Source organism: Diabrotica undecimpunctata, chromosome 9 (assembly GCF_040954645.1).
Source record: "Diabrotica undecimpunctata isolate CICGRU chromosome 9, icDiaUnde3, whole genome shotgun sequence".
NCBI lineage: Eukaryota > Metazoa > Arthropoda > Insecta > Coleoptera > Chrysomelidae > Diabrotica > Diabrotica undecimpunctata.
The window spans coordinates 23,461,364-23,479,995 of record NC_092811.1 but is presented as its reverse complement, the minus strand read 5'-3'; the positions used below and the strand labels follow the sequence as shown (position 1 = coordinate 23,479,995).

General features: G+C 33.2%; 1 protein-coding gene across 1 annotated transcript; it reads right to left on the bottom strand.

The window, feature by feature from the left end:
* Positions 1–1,080: 1,080 nt before the first annotated feature.
* LOC140450465 (uncharacterized) lies at positions 1,081–17,992 on the bottom strand. Its single transcript, XM_072544109.1, has 2 exons — positions 17,591–17,992; positions 1,081–1,158 (listed from the first exon to the last, which is right to left on the bottom strand). Exons 1-2 carry the CDS (start codon positions 17,990–17,992, stop codon positions 1,081–1,083), a joined length of 480 nt encoding a protein of 159 aa, XP_072400210.1.
* Between the last annotated feature and the right edge of the window lie 640 nt (positions 17,993–18,632).

The following is an 18,632-nucleotide window of genomic DNA, read 5'->3' as shown; positions in this document are numbered from 1 at the left end:
TGTTTTTAGTTTACTCCTGAGGAAGCTTTTAAATAAATAGCGAAATATTGAGTAATTTAGAAAAAAGAAAGATTTTTATTATAGACCACTATACCCGATAATTTGAACGTATATATATATATATATATATATATATATATATATATATATATATATATATTTCAAATGATTTTTTCGACCGTACTGTTTTAAATATTGATTTAGAGTATCAGCAATCGGTCAGGAAATAAAACTCTATTTGTTCAGTCTCAATATTTCGTCACGATTTTGTGACTTCTTCAGGAGAAAACTGTAAATTTATTAGAATAATTAATGATTATATGTAAACAAAATGAATATTTTAATACTTACAACTATAAGAATGAAAAATTTTCATTCTTATAGTTGTAAGTATTAAAATGTTCATTTTGTTTACATATAATCATTAATTATTCTAATAAATTTACAGTTTTCTCCTGAAGAAGTCACAAAATCGTGACGAAATATTGAGACTGAACAAATAGAGTTTTATTTCCTGACCGATTGCTGATACTCTAAATCAATATATATATATATATATATATATATATATATATATATATATATATATATAGTTAAGAGGTTAGCAACATTACGATAAAATTAAATAAATATTTACTTACAGAGGTAGAACTATTTACAAAAAAAGACATGACAAACATTTGGTTGACACTTTCACAATTAGACTGACAATTTTCAAAATATACACAAAACAACAATTAAATAAAGTTAATATACACATAAAACAACAAAAAGTGTATAGTGGACTAGATAAGTTTCTTTAAATTTCTATATATATAAAAAATAAGGTAAGAGGTATATCGTAAATTAATATTGACTTAAATAAATTGCAGAATATTGCTGTAGATGTTTCTTAGCTAATTCGTATCTGCTTTGTAATTTATTACATTTTTTGTATTAGTAATATAACACATTTCCAGAAACAGCCTGTTTTTATAATTAGTTGCTGCTTATAGGATTTCAACATTGGTTTAGTCAAATTTGTGACCTGTATTGATGCAGTGTTTGACAACAGCGCATATGTTTTTACCTTTATGGTAGTCACTTTTGTGCTGGGTAATACGTTGTTTTACCAGACAACCAATACCGTTGTCTGTCCAATATAGCAACCTTCGCAGCCTAAACACGGTATTTTATAGATTGTATTAGTACTATACATTATAGTACCAATTCTAATGCTATTGTACGGTTTGAAGAGGGCTGTAATCTTATTTGTTATATTATTAACGAAGGGCAATCTTTTATATGTAAAGTTTTGTGGAGTATCTTTCTCCAATGGTTCATCATAATAGTGGGAGTTATAAATTAATTGTTTACGGAGTGTCTTTGGATAACCGTTGTTAATAAATATCTCAAGTAATTTGCTCTGACTATTATTTAGAAACTGGTCGTCGCATATATTAGGTATTCCTTTTTTCATAGCAAGAACTGTATTATATTTCTGTTTTTTGGGTGGTTAGACAAAAAGTTTAGAAGTCTGCCTGATGCAGTAGGTTTTTGGTACCAATCTAGTATTATATGATTGTCTTCCGTGCAGATTACTTTAGTGTCCAAGAAAGGTACACTATTGTTAGTTTCTCTTTCAACAGTTAATTGCATTTTGTTATTAAATAAGTTAAACGTATTTAAGATGGTGTCGACTTGATCGTTTGGTACCGCACAGATAATGTCATCGACAAATTTGTATAGGAAGGTTAGTATAAATGGGGGGTTGATTGTGGTGTTTTCTATTAGAGGATCTAAAACAATGAGTGCCAATATATTACTTATTGGAGTACCCTTGGGAGTTTCAAAGATTTGACAATAAAATGTGTTGTTGAATGAAAAGTAGGTATTTTTAAAAATGAATTTTAACAATGTTAAAAAATTTTCAAATGTGACAGATGAGTAAGCTCTGAATTCGTTACCCGAAGCGATACATATCAATTTTGTCTTCCAACCTACGATTCTAACTTTAAGATTTTCTCCGCTGAGCTCTATGCAGTGCTGAAAGCTATCATGTATATAAATTCTTATGACATTCCTAACTCAGATATCTTGAGTGACTCTCTTGAAGCGCCCTTCAAACCCTTAAACAGATCTATCCCGGAGGTCCTCTTGATAAACTGATAAATCTCAAACTCATGCAGGCCCAAACAAATTTTAAAATTATCAGATTTGTCTCGAGTGAAATTGCTGTTTATGCCTATATAGAAAAAGCCAAGTATCGACATACCGCGAGTGATATAAAAGGTTTTATTAAAAATAGAGTTTGGTATTACTACAAACATCTGAATCAGGCCCTCTCCAAACCGTTGATCGAGTACTTTTATCACTTGACAGGGAAATAATAATGGGCGATATTAATAGCAGACACATCCAATTTGGTGACACCTCCACTAATCTTCCAGGCAGAACCCTCTTAGAACTACTTCTAGAACTGCCCATCGCAAGAATCACCATCAAAAAAGTTACGTTTTTCGGTCACCAGGGAGCGTTAACCGTTGATCATATTCTATGTACAGATAGAATACTGGATAAATTTAGTGATGAATACCACGTTCGGACTCGAAAATTTCTGACCACCTGCTATATATAGACAAGATTATCGTAAAGCTAATTGGAAACTTTTCCAAGAGTTTATCAACCATAATATTCCTGAGTTAGGTGTTATGTCAACAACGAACCAGATTGAGATATGAATTTATAAAGTTAAAAGTCTTCCGCGTAAGACTTTATCTATGACCATTCCAGCAGTTAAAATTAATTTATATAGTCCACTACTTCCTCAACAAATTCTCGCTAAAATCCGAACTAAGCGCATACTGATCAGAGAGTATAGAAGATTCTGGGAGCCATACGTCAAAATAGAATACAACCATCTCTCAGGGTTCATAAGTCTAAAGTTTAATAGTATAAGTAATTTAGTGGGTACAAAACTCAAAAAGAAATAAACTCAAATAATAACCAACAGAACTGACTTATTAAGAACAGTGAGATATTTATCAAAATACGTCACGAACAACAGCTGATATCGAAAATTGCTTAAAACCGTTTTTAGGATAGTAAGCAAGAACTAACATGACATGAAAGAGAACTTACCCCCATCAACCCTCTAGGCTCCACCCACCACAACCAAAAAAGTTTAAATTGCAAACTCCTACTTGTGGTACATCATTGAAAAGTCTATAAAAAATGCTATCCAATGGTATAAATAATAAATACACAGGGTGAAGCAATAATTGTGAAACTTTGGCTTAAATGGAAAATTTAAGGAAGTTTTTGTTGAACTTCAAATTTGTTAAAAATGTCAATTAGGTAAATGTTCAAATAATAGAATAGTTATAAAATCACTCTAGAGTGGGGCGAGAACCTGATGTTCAAACTACAAGAACTTTATAAAAATAAGATAAAACTGACCGAATATAATATCTCTATTTAATTCACTTTAAACGACAGCTTGGTGCAAAGAAATAATATTAGTAGTAACTCTTTAGAAATAGAGTATAGAGTTAAAGTTAAAGCAATAAATTTGATGGTAATGTAGACATGTGCTATTCTGATTTTGACTTTAAACATCATTAAATAATTCATATATTCATAACTTCTTTTTGTTGATTTTTCGTTTTTTTCACGTTCCGTTACGAAAAACATCAATTTCTCTCAGAATGTACCATCTTCCCTTTCTCAATAGTTTCTAACTCCAAAAACTTAATATTTTGATTTAGCTGCTTTTAGTCTGGCCACCAGAAAAATGGAGAAATACTTGCAAGTTGTTTGTGTGTTACTTTTTTAGAAAATTCAACTTATCATTTTTTATTTATATTTATATTTAAATAGTTGTTGAATCTTCCTGTAATATTGGTCACTTACTTTATCAACATACAATAAAATGATATTATATTATGGTTAATATAATTAGTAAATAGGTTTTTTTGGTTGGTGAAGTTTTTACTTTCAATCTGAAAATCTTTTTTAAATCTTATAAATTGTAATAAGCTGAGCAAATGTTTTTTCAACTGGTAATATACAAAAATTTAGGAATTAAGTTTTAATTTGCATTTAAATTTATTTGATACAACCCTTTCAACCAAAATATGCATCCATTAAATTTGTAATATTTTACGACATACCTAGAACTCAGAAGCTTCTATTTTTTAGAGCCCATCATTGAATGGTATTGAATTGAAAGCTGATATTTCGACTGTTTTTATGTGTGTGATGAGAGATATGGTATTAGACCAAGATATTCGAAAAATACTGCGTCCTTTAAGCCAGAGAAAAATAACTATTTTCTTTGTGAATTTAAGTTCGTGTAATATTTTTTGATATCAAAGATCATAGAGTTTTGAATATAGCTTGTAATGGTGCCTGAGAGTCTAAAGATATTACAATGTTCCCATAATAAAATGAGTGACACAACAAGTATGGCAGCAGCCTCAGCTGTAAAAATAGAAAACAATCAGAATATTTTAACTACAAAACACGTTTCACGTTACATTTTTATAAATATGCTGATCACATAGTTTTGATAGATGACCTAGGCTAAATTACCACCATGTTCGAAGAACTGGAAAGACTTGCGCATAAATAGTTTTAAAAATAAATATCTCCAAAGCAAAATACACGACAAACCTCGTGCCCAGTAACAATTTAAAAATTCAGAAAGGCGAAGTAGAACTTGTTGCTAAATATATATACTATCTACCTATCTATATAAGGATTTTTACGGCTGTCGCCGCCTTCCTTTTTTCAGCCAATGTCTCCAGTCCTTTCTGTTCTACCATTCTACATCTCTAAGTTTTCGTCTTTCCATGGCCTCATCCATTTCATCCCCCTATGATCTTCGGGGTCTCCCCTTTTCCTCCTTCCTATTGGGCTCCAATCCGAAATCTTTGCTATTCACCTTGTATGATCTGTTCTTCTCACATGTCCATACCAAATTAAACGTTTTTCTTCGATGTAGCTGAGTATGTCTTGTTCTATTGCCATTCTTCGTTTTATCTCCTCATTTCTGATGCGATCCATTTTTGTCATTCTGCAGCTTCTTCTCATGAACTCCATTTCAGTTGCTGTGATTTTGGACCTGTTTAGTTTATTTATTACCCAATTCTCTGCTCCATAGGTCATTATATTGCGTACCAAGGTGTTATAAATTCTCTTCTTTGTATTTCTGGTAATCTGTCTATCCCACAGTACCCCGTTCATTTGTTTAATACAAATATATATACTGTAAACACGAAATTAGAATAGGCAAGGACAAATAGGTGAGGTAGAAAAATAGCACAAGGATGAGCAGCATATGGAGTATTTAAAAATGAATTTAAAGACGGCAATGGACCAATTGATCTAAAACGGAAAAGTCTTCGATCAATATGTTCTGCCAGTAATAATCTACGGTGCGAAAACACTGTCCCTAATAAAAAGCTGCTTCAAAACCAAGAATAACACAAAACAGAGTAAAGAGCTTAATAATTTATAAGTAACAATTAAAAACAAGATTAAAAAACGAAGACCTACGAAACAGAATCAGTTACGGATGTTGCGGGGAGAGCTTGACGAAAAATTGGATCCATACTGCACAAAACCTTGTTCTAGATAGATACTGCAACAGGGGAGGTGTATGTACTACAGTGGACTTAAAATAGACTGGTGATGATAATGACATATTGTGATTTATATCCAGGCATCCTTGGGAGGCAACATAAGGGTGAAAAATACTTCAATGGTATCTCGACCATTTGGAAAACCAAATTTAGTTCCACTGATTTCTGTTTTAACTTTCTGCATATTTTTGTAAATTTCACTTTCTCGAATGCTTTGAGCATTTGCTTTATCGTGTTTATAGTGCAATAATTTGAGAAGTGGTTAAAATTTCTTTTCTTTGGGAGCGTAATAACTTGATACAAGATATTGATATTTTCAAATGAGAAATTTCAATATATTCAGTGCTTATAAAAATGTTTGCATCCGGACCCATCTGTCTTTGTGTTCAAAATAATATTTTTCTCCATGATCTTTAAAGTATTTCAAATGATAATTTAGGCATATTCGTAGTTTTATATCTGAATTTTTATAATTTGACAGCTCTTAATTAATGGAAATCATCCTTGATAGTGCCAAAGAAATTCGATCCGGTCCGGTCAACAACAAAATGAACAAAGTAAATTATCAAATAAAACTAAAATGATGCTAAAACAAAAAAGGGAAATGAAAGCAAGTAGCAACATACAGAGAATACAATACACAAAACTTTGTAAGACAATAAGAAAAAGTAAGGTAGGGAAAAAAGGAAAAACTATAAGAAAACAAGAAAAGCATTATTCAGTGGGAAGAGGCAAGTCGTTACTTTAACAAATGAAACCACCAGAATTAAAGACAGAAATGAAATATAACAACTCGTGACTAAATTCTACAGTGAACTGTAAAAAGCACCTGACACACTTGAAGAAGTAATTAGTACTCAAGAAGATGTACCAGAAGTCCTTCCGGAAGAACTAGAATCGACCATTACAAAAATGAAAAACCGTAAAGCAGCTGGAATAGATGGTTTAATAGTGAAACTGCCTAAATAGCCTAAGATTCCTAAAACTGCCTAAAAACTACCCAAGATCGAGATGCGTAGAAGACAGCAAATATAATTCTCATTCATAAAAAAGGTAGCAAAGAGGATATAAAAAACTACAGATCGATAAGTCTACTACCAATCATATACAAGATATTCACAAAGATCATCAACAGCAGATTAACAAACGCATTAGATGCTGCACAGCCGAGAGAGCAAGCTGGCTTCAGAAGTGGATTCAGTATAGTGGATCATATTCATACACTTCGAGAACTAATGAGTAAAGCCAAAGCATATGAAATACAGCTAACACTAACCTTCGTAGATTTCAAAAAGGATTTCGATTCTATATATTTTAGTAATAAAAGCTTTGTCCAACCAAGGCATTGACAAACTGTACATAAAAACTATAGCAAATATATTTAGCCAAGCAGAAGCTAAGTTTTAACGATAAAACTAGCAAAGGGAATTGAAAGACTATTATAAAAATAATACCTCAATCAATCATGGTAGCTTATCGTCTATGCTTCGCCTAGCTCAATCTCTCAAGTGTGAATCCGTCTTGTCTTAAACTATAAATTAAACAATGAACCTTTAGCTGGTAGCAAATAAAACAATGATTTTCTTAATCCTATTTATTTAACACATATTTAAATAGCAAAAACTACCCTGCCTAATGCTTTATATTAAATAAATTTGAATGATACTTGTGGCATCGATGGGCTACTTGCTTCTAAATATGCGTGGCCTCCCGATTAGGTGGTTAGGTCCTCCAGAGCATATGGGTAGGCCCCACTGACAGCTGCAGTTATTCCATATTATTCCCATAAACATATAGAATATAGAAATATTCTATAAAATATTCAGTAAAATCTTTAAATAAATTTTCCAATAAAACCAATAAAATCTTCGATAAACTAGAATATTAGAACAGCTTTAGAAATATATCAAAGGGGTTTAATTTCCTTGCCAATTATTTTACAAAATTATAATTAAACAAATAGCAGATGGCAAGAATAAAATGAAATAGAATTACTATTGAACTTAGTTAAATTTTCTTAGATTCCTACATGCACAGAATTGAAAACGTAGTTTTAAAAGAAGTAAGGTTATGAATGTTGAAAATGCTGTCAGAATTATAGAATATTGATTACATTAAAAGTACTCACCCCAAGAGAATTCTGCAGACGATAAAATGAATCTTATAATAATTCCTACTTTCTTGTATAAATTTCAATTTCTGACAAAAAAGAATGTTCCCACTACCAAAAGTGATTGACAGAAAGTAAGTGGGAGATTATAATGAAGTATAGTACAGAGTACATAGGATGTATGCATATGATAGATTTAGCTTTTTTGTCAACATAGAACAGAATATTTAGTAGCGGACAGAAAGAGAAACGGCGAATATTTATTCTACCGGAAAGAAAGAGAGAGGAAAGAAAGAGTGAAAAAAGATAGAGAGAAGGCGCCAACTACTTTTTGAAGAAAAAATAGTAAAAAAGAAATTGAAGGTAAAGGAATTAAAAAAAATAATAAAGAAATTAAAATAAAATAATTAATAAATATAAATTAATAAAGATATGATTTTTATAACGTTACAAAGTACAAATTTATAAAAACACTCCAGCATTTCCCACTACCAGAAGCGTCCGACAAGGAGATGCAATATTTCCAAAGCTCTTTACTGCAACTCTTGAAAATATAATCAGCAAAATGAACTAGCAAAACAAAGGAATATCAATTGATGAAGAATAGCCTCAGCCATCTAAGTTTTGCAGATGACATCTTTCTGACTGCTAATAATCCTACAAAACTACAAGAACTAAGCGAACTAATTGCACCAAGCAATGAAGTTGGCCTAAAAATGAACTTGACAAAAACAAAAACAATGTACAACAAGTTAATACATAAATCTGACTCCTTACTTCCAGAAATCAACAGAAGAATGAGACTGGCTTGAGCATCTTTTGGTAGAAATACAGTTATATTCAAATCTAAGATGCCAATCCACCTAAAGAAAAAAATATTTGATTAGAGTATACTACCAGTCATGACGTAAGGCCGCAAAACTTGGACAATAAAGTAAGAGATAATATCGAAACTCAAAGTCACTCAAAGGTCAATGGAGCGATGCATGCTAGGTATAAGAAAGAGATATTTAAGTGTTACACCTAGAAGGCATAAATTCTTGAACTTAATTTTTTGGCAACAGAATTACAACATTTAAAACATGCTATGATAACAATATCAATGTTTTATCTTTTCTACTTTTTGTAAAAATAGTTTTATAATACTTTTTAAGTTTTACCTTTAAATTTTTTTGTGAAGATACCGATTAGTAAAAACCGGTTTGTATAGAAATTTTGAGTTAATATTCCTCAGTCTAATTGTATTCAGTGTAAGAAAATGCCTCGAGTACGAAGACATTAAAATTACCACCATGTAAGCGATTTTGACAGGGGCAGAATTATTGCGTATAGAGATATGGGTTTGTCGTATCGCGAAATAGGCCGTCGCGTTAATTGTACGGCAATGACGGTTATGCGTGTCTGTCGTGTGTGGACAAACAAAGGTAGAGGAATACGAAGAAGACCTACTGGTCAACCAAGGCGTACCACAGAGCGTCAAGATAGGCGATTTACGGCCGGTTTCCGAAACGTTATTCAAATCTCCAATCATGTAATCAAGTATCAAATTTGATCAATTGTTAACAAGCGACAGGTTTCCGAAACGAAAATTATGGTAAAATTACGTGATTACCGATTATAGATTATTTGACATACGATTTTACATGGAAACAGTAGAATCGATTGTAATCGTTTATTATTTCTGTACGAATTGTTCTTTATCTTGCTCTAAATTAAGAAAGTAATGTTGCTGTTTCACTTTACCATCATTCCTGTTTATGTGTAATCTGCATTCTGAAAATCAACAAACAAACATAACCTAACTAACTAATAATTTTGTGTCGTTCGTTAATGTTTACCAATTTGTCATTTATCATCTTTAATTCTTAAAATGAACCTTTGTAACAATATTTTTGCCTTCTTTCTAAACAACAGCTTTTTATAAAACACCTCAGGTTTATGTATCTTACAACGTAACCCAAGATTTTATTTTATTTACTTACAACCATTGGTACATAACCAAAGATTATAAGATTAATCGTCCAAAAATCTTAGATTACCTGACAAGCTAGTATGACAGAAGTTTGACATAGATAAAACGATAATAAGCGTTTCGGAAACCCAAAATACTTCTGACAGGCTGTTAATCATCGATTATTTGCTTGTTAGATTAGTTAATGTGTGTTGTGTGATTGAAGTTTGATCGATGTTTCTGCAACTCAAAATGCATTTAATCGACTGTTAACAGTAGATTACCTAATTTTGATAATGATCAGCCTTTCGGAAACCGGCTGTTAGATTACTTGCTCTGCGAGACCGTTTTGCTACTACGCGTCAAATTGCTGACCAATGGTTTGGAGTAGTAGGTAGACCTATTAGTATATCGTCGCATTCGAACCTTTGGACTGGTTTCATTCCGCCCACGACTAGTGCTTCCTTTGACTGTGGATCACTGTCATCAACGTTTGAATTGGTACAGAGAACGGCAGCATTGGGTGGCAGAATGGCGTAATGTAGCATTCAGCGATGAATCAAGATTCTGTTTAGGAACGCATGATGGTCGTAGGATGGTAAGACGCCGCCGTGGAGAGCAACGAGATATCGGGTTTGCTGTTGAGAGACATGTACACAGGACAGTTGGAGTAATGGTTTGGGGGGCTATTGCCTATGGTAGCCGATCACTACTTGTGTTTATTCGAGGCAATATGACAGTGGCAATATGACTATCGAACATGTATGGGATATGATGGGAAGGAGACTGTCCACTTTACACCATCCTCCACAGACTCTGACATAGTTAATACATGAAGTTCAAGTTGCTTGGAACGAGGTGCCACAAGCAGACATCGATTATTTCATTTTGTCAATGCCTAGACTTATACAGGTGTGTATTTTGCTACGGGGTCGCCAAACACATTATAAATTTTTTTTTTTGATTACTTGTTAATAAAAATTCTTGACAACGTTATCGTTTCATTCTTGATATACATCTACCATGGTGCCAAAAAATTAAGTTCAAGAAATTATTCCTTCTGGGTGTAACACTTCTAATGTCACTGAGTATAGAATGGATCAGGCAGAAAACCAATGTTACTGATGTAATTCTTAGAACTAAATCTCCAAAATGGCAGTGGACAGGACATATAGCGAGAAGATCTGACAATAGGTGGCCCACTAGAATTACACTGTGGTATCCAAGAGGCGTCAAGAGACCAAAAAGACGTCCAAATTTAAAATAGGACTATAGAAAACAAGCCGGTACAACATGACACAGAAAAGCGAATTTTAGACAATCGTGGGCAAAAATGAAGAATGACTATGTAAGGGAGGCTGCACCGTAATCGGTAGAATATGCTGAGAATGATCATGATGATGATGATGATCTGATTTTAGTTTGCAGTCTGTAATGTTTAATGTTTAATTAATTTACTTTTTATAGTACTACTAATACGTTAAACTTTTTATGCATATTAAAGCTGTCATGTTTTAAATTTAGCCTTACAATTCTTTATATACTTTGTTTTATAGCAATTTTCTTTTACCACTCTGATTTCACTCCGTATTTGATATTCCATTGCTTTGTAACGTTGTTTACATTAATCAATAAACTATATAAAGGATTTCAATTATTCATTCATTTCAATTTAGTTTTTTTACAATTTTTTTAAGTATATTGGAACTGCTATCAGGGGATTATGATCAGAATATACCTCAGAGTCTGGATATTCTTTTGTTGATTTAATAAAATTTGATAAAGGATGAAAGGATGATAAAGGATGTGTACTTTTGCGAGCAATATGAACATTTCAAGTGTTTTTTTTTTTTAATATTATTCTCATTGGTCTTAAGTAATAAATGGGTCATTATTTAACTGTTAAGTGATTATTTGTTTCTCGTTTTAGCTTGTCCCCTTTAAATTAAATAAGTTGTGGGCACTTCCAGTAAAACCGTAAGTAGGGGAGTAACATAAAATACTGCATTAGAGACATCATGTGTCACTGTATTTGCTTGTAAAGTTTCATGAATATTGTCTTTTTCTTTTTAAAGATATTTACTTCATTCCATTTTTTATCTCAATCCTAAATATAATCTCTTTTTGTTTCAAGGTTGTTTTCATTTCTTTAATTAGGTTTCCAATATCTTTAATATAAATATAAAATATGACGACACTTATTAGTTACGATTTGTGGTAAGTTAGGAAAAATATTTTTATTATACAATTTTTCTAATAAATAATATTATGTGCGTAAGTTAATAATGAATACAATGGGTGATTTACGTAGGTACTCCAAAATAATATAACGATCATTTTTTAATTAACAATACACACTCCGTATCCAATGTGTACATACATTTATTTTTAATTTTCCATATTAACGAAAATTAAAAATATAATTGTTATTTTTTATACCAAAATTATTTACAGTAATAAACATTTTATTATATTTATAATGAATAAATTTCGTAAGGTCCTCAAAATATTACAATATGTAATAATATATTAGATTTTAAATGCTATTACTAAATCTGTCCTTGGTTCTGTTACTTGGTAGTACATACTTTGGTATATTCACGTATATTCTTCAATCAAGAATTCTACCTTTGGCCAAGAGATCTTTTTTCTTGAATCTTTCCCTGTATTATGAGTCTCAAATCGGCCCCCTCATCACGTGGTACAGATATTCCAGTTTTCTAGTTTGTATAGTGATAATTATTTATGTTTCTTTAACAACCTTCTGCAATATTTCTCTATTTGTAATTCTATTAGTTCATGATATTTTTAATACTTTTTAGTATATATAATAATAGCTGCATATAATAATATTATGTCATCGAATGGTGCAGAATCGAAGCAGAAATGAAAAATCAATTCTAGATTATGTTCTCATTAATAGAGAATTTAGGAAAGAGGTCACTGATGTCAGAGTTAAAAGAGGTCCGGAAATCTATAGTGACCACTATCTGGTAATGGCAAAGATAAGATTACCTCAAAAAACCCCTAAAACCACTAAACAAAGAACGAAAAATAATAAAGAGAACGGGAATATTAAAAACTATAAACTAAATGACCAAAAAGTCGCGGCCATGTTCAAAAGTAAAATAGAAGAAAAACTAGCCAAATTAACTAATGAACATAGTACTGACAACTTACAGGAAACTTGGAAATAATTTAAAGAAACCATCGTGACGACAGCAAAAGAAACATGTGGAATAAACCATGTAAACAGAAATAAGAAGCAAACACGATGGTGGGACGATGAATTAAAAGCCCAAATAAAATATAAAAAACAGAAATGGAAAATATACTTAAACAAGAAAACAGAAAATAGTTACGAAGAATTAAAACGACAAAGAAAGGTGGTGAAAGAAATGGTACTGAAGAAGAAGAAGAAAGCCTGGGATGAGTTTGGAATGAAGATGGAGGCAGATAGTCGGGGTAACCAAAAATTGTTTTACAAGGCACTAAAAACGCTAAGAAAAGGTAAAGAAACAACGATGAAACAGGTGAAACGTGAAGACGGCACACTGATTATCAGACCAAATGAGATTATGGATAGATGGAGACAATACTTCAGCGAACTCCTAACACCAAGACAACCGAAATAGGAAACTGTAATGATAGAAGTAGAAGGAGAACATGGACAAGAAAATTATATTCAAATAGAAGAAGTCAAAGAAGCAATTAATAATACAAAGAGAGGTAAATCAGCTGGTCATAACAAAATCACTGCTGAAATGTTAAAGACAATGGGACCGAAAGGAGTTGAATTTTTAACCAAAATTATAAATATGGCTTGGAACCGACGTACAGTCCCCGAAGATTGGAGAATTGGCATAATACTACCAATCTTTAAGAAAGGAGACCCAAGTTCTTGTGAAAATTATAGAGGAATTAATCTACTCAGTATCGTCTCCAAAATATATGAAAGCATCCTAGAAAAGAAATTAAGACACATCGTTGAACCACATCTGGATGAAGTACAAAGTGGGTTTAGGAAGGGACACAGTACGCAAGACCATATATTTACGTTGAAACAAATAATTGAGAAAGCTAGAATAAAGAGCACAGAAATATATATGGCATTTCTAGATATTGAGAAAGCATTTGACAGAGTGTCCCAAGAAGCAGTTTGGAAAAGTCTGCAAAATAGAAATATTGACCATCAACTAACAGGTGCTATCAAAAGTCTGTATCAAAATAACAAGAGTTATGTACGTAAGGATAACTTGGAATCAGAGATGTTTGCAATAAACGAGGGTCTAAGACAAGGAGGTGTTATGAGCCCCACACTGTTCATATTGATTATTGACGACATAATTAAGGAAACAAAAGCAAGTATACACAAAGTACATATCGGATATAGTAAACTACAACCGGTTGGTATATCTGAGTGTGCATTCGCAGATGATCTCATGTTATGCGCTTCCAACGAGAGGGACCTCCAGAAAAATATAGATAGATGGAATAATGAGCTGGCAATTAGAAACATGAAGATTAATGTTAAGAAAACCAAGGTGATGCTAATAGCGAAAACTTACCGAAATGTTAACATAGAAATTAACCAACAACTCATAGAACAAGTAGATGCATTCAAATACCTAGGGGTTGCAATAGACAGAGAAGGTACCATGCAGAATGAAATAACAGAAAGAATAAGTAGTGCTTCAAAAGTGTACCATAATCTTCGTAGAGCATTCATAGGTAAACCTAAAATCAGCAGAAGAACCAAAATGACAGTTTATAAGACAGTATTCCGACCAATCTTGATATATGGAAGCGAGAGCTGGGTTTTAACAAAGCAATTAAAAAGCAAGATACAAGCCATTGATATGAAATATCTAAGACGAGTCAAAGGAATAACACGACGAGACAAAATAAGAAATGAAGATGTTAGAGAAGAACTGGGCATAGAATCTGTACTACACGCTATTGAAACACAACAAATAAAATGGTTTGGTCATCTGTGCCGAATGAGCGACAACCGACCTGTTAAGCAAGTCTGAAAGGCTAAAGTGAAAAAGTTTAAAACCAGAGGCAGACCACGGAAAACCTGGGACGACGAAGTAGGGCAGATTTTGAAAAGTAGGGGGTTGGAATGGTTAGAAGCTCAAAATAAGGCAAAAAACAAGAAAGAATGGACAAAATTCGTGCACAGAATAGAAAAAAAAATTCTGTATTTTCATTGGATTTGAGATGTAATGTATATCTGTAACCTGTATTTGTATTTGTATTTACCTCACACCTTAGGGTAGAGAGGTGTTCGATTATATATATATATATATATATATATATATATATATCATCATCATCATCATCATGTGCAGCTTTATCAACCGTTTCCAATTACGGTGCAGCCTCCCTTATTTCAAAGTTATTCTATGTTCTTATTATTATTCGACGATGTCTTAGTTATACGTTGTTCGAATAATTTGCGCTCATTTGCGCCCATATTTTTCTATCTTGTGCTATTCGAGACCACGTTGTTCCTGTTAATTTTCTAATATCATAATCCCATCTGAGATTTGGGCGCCTCTTTGGTCTCTTAGCGTTCCTGGGGTACCACATAGTTGTTCTAGTGGTCCATCTGTTATCTGTTCTTCTTGCCATATGTCCTGCCCATTGCCATTTCAGGGATTTTATTCTTTGGATTACATCAGTCACCTGGGTTTGCCTCCGTATCCATTCAATTCTTTTACGATCCCTCTTTGTTATCCCTAGCATACATCTTTCCATTGCTCTTTGAGTTACTTGGAGTTTCGACGTTATTTCTCTCTTTAATATCTAAGTTTCACATCCATATGTCAAGACGGGTAATATGCATTGATCAAATACTCTCTTCTTGAGGTATAGTGGCATTTTGGACTTGAAGACTATGGAATTTCGTCCGAATGCTGACCACGCTTGTTTTATTCGTCTGTTGATTTCCGGAAGTAGTGATCCCGATTTATGTATGAGCTGTCCCAGGTATATGTACTCATCTACTACTTCTAGCGAGGTTTCATTAATTTTTATTTCCACGTTGGCGATCAGATCATTGCACATTATTTTAGTCTTTGCTAGGTTCATTTTTAGGCCTACCTCATTGCTGGCTGTATTAAGGTCATTAATTTGCAGTTGTAATTCTTCAGGACTTCTAGCAATTAGAATGATGTCATCAGCGAATCTAAGATGGTTTAGGTATTCTCCATCTATACATAGACCTTGGTTGTTCCAGTCTAATTTCCGGAAGATATTTTCTAAGGTTGCAGTGAAGAGCTTAGGGGATATGGTGTCTCCTTGTCGGACTTCTTTCTGAGTGGGAAATTCTGGGGTATTTTCATATATGCTTACTCTAGCTGTGGCCTCTTTGTATATATTTGCTAGCGTTTCGACATATGGTTTATCTACTCCTTGGTCGACAAGAGCTTCTATGACTGCTCTTGGGTATACGGAGTCAAATGCTTTCTCGAAGTCTATGAATGCCAGCGCCAGTGGTAGATCATATTTTTTTGTTCTACTCATTACTTCCCTTAATGTTTGAATATGATCCATTGTGCTGAAGCCACTTCTAAAGCCTGCTTGCTCTCGGGGTTGTGCAGCGTCAAGTGTGTTATGTATTCTGTTGTTAATGATTTTGGTGAATACCTTGTATATCACAGGTAGCAAGCTGATCGGTCTATAATTTCTAATGTCTTCCTTGCTACCTTTCTTGTGAATAAGGATTATGTTGGCTGAATTCCACTTTTTTGGAATATGTCTCGATTTTAGGCAGTCTGTGTATATTTTTGCTAGGATTTTCCAAGTTGTTTTACCAGCAATCTTTAGAAGTTCGGCTGTAACACCGTCATTACCGGCTGCCTTGCCGTTCTTCATGCTCTTAAGAGCTGCCTCTACCTCATCCACGAGAACATCTGGTACATCTTCTTGAACCGCAATTTCTTCTTCGCCTATTTCTTGTGCTTCCGGAGCTTTATATAGACCCTCATAGAATTCGGTTACATGTTTTATTATTTCATCCCTATTTGTGATCCTTCCGTTGTTGTTTCCCAATGCTATTATTTGCTTTCTACCGATTGCCAACTTCCTCTTGGTTTTCCTATAGCTTTTATGGTTTTCGATTGTATTTTGTACAAGTCGTTCATTGTAGGTTTTTATATCTTCTGCGATTTTTTTCCGTATTACTTTGCACAGTTCGGTATATTCAATTCTATTAATATTGGATTTAATTTTCATTTCTCTTCGTTGTTTCAGGAGAGCTGTTGTTTCATCTGAAAGTTTTCTATTGCTGTTGTGTGCTTGTGATCCTCCAACTTCTTTGGCGCAATTTAAGATTGTTTCCATTAAGTGTGTGCTATTCGTTGGGTCTTGTAATTTTTCTTGAATTAAATTTTGATAGCGTTCCGAGTTGTTGCTTAGGTTAGTGATATTTACCCCTGCAGTTGGTTTCTGGAGTAATTTCATTCTTTCTAGTTTAGTGTTTAGAACGACCCGAGATCTAATTAGTCTGTGATCGCTACCTGTTCGGAATTTGTTGAGCACACTTACATCCTTTATGGTTTTCAGCTTATTAGTTAGGATGAAATCTATTTCGTTCTTGGTAGTTGCATTGGGAGCTAACCATGTCCATTTCCTATTGAGGTTCTTCTTAAAATAGGTATTGGCGATTGAGAGGTTCTGGTAATGTGCGTATTGAACCAGTCTCTCTCCCCTTTCATTTCTTTCTCCAATGCCAAAGTTGCCGACACATTGTTCTTGATTTGATTGTTTACCTACTTTGGCATTAAAGTCCCCGACTAGATACTTAAATTGGCTTTTGTTCTTGTTAAGCACCTCAGTTATTTCATTGTAGAATTCCTCTATTTCCTCATTGGAGTGGGATATGGTTGGTGCATATACTTGCACAATTTGGATGGTGTATCTTCTGGATAGTCTTAGACTTAGACTAGCTACTCTGTCTGAGGTGCTTGCTATGTCGACTATCCTATCCTTCCATTTCTTATTAATTAGGAACCCCACTCCACTTGTTCGTCCATTTTCTGTTCCTTTGTGATAGAGGATGTTGCCCGATTCAAGTTCTATTAACTCTTCGTCCTTTCGTCTTACTTCGCTTATTCCGATGACATCCCATTTAATATTGACTGCTTTATTTTCTAACTCTATGAGTCTTGCCTGGTTCGCTAACGACCTGCAGTTATAGGTCGCTATGTATAGTGTTGTTGATCTGGCTGGGTAGTGGTTTAGACTCCGCAGATTCTTAGCACCCTCTGCCCTCCTGATATATGAGTGGCTCAGTTCCATACTTGCCTAAGCCGCATTTTCATTATAAGTCAGAAAGTTGATGTAAAGTAAATTGGCGATAATAAAAAAAGCACTCGATGTAGAAACATTTTAATATATTTTGTAAATAAACAATATATTACTTTAACTAAAAGTTATACAAAGAAAAATTAAATATGAACACGTGAATTATACTTTTGATAAAAACTTGTAGGCAACTTTGGCGCTAACACTAACATTAAATTAAGTAATACAGTTGTTGGCTAGGCAACGATAAAGTAGGTCGATAAATTATTTTATTGATCATTTTCAACGTCAGACTCAATTGAATCTCCCGTTGTTTCTTCAATGATCCCTGATTGAAGCGATCTATAAAAATTGTGATGTTCTGGAGGTATATATTTAAGAAGATCGATTAAATCTTTCTTTTTTTCCTTTGTAATAGGTCGTCCATGAGGATACAACAATGGTAGTTCAACAGGCAAATCAGTAATTACAGGTCTACCACGACCAACTCTTTTTGTTAAATCAAGTTTACTAAAGAGATCATCATTTTCGATACAATTGTATTTATAGTACATCGTTTTGGGCTCCTTTTTACGTAGTTGTATCCATCTGATTTTGAGCCATTCTACTTTTTCCTTCTCTATAGATATTTTTC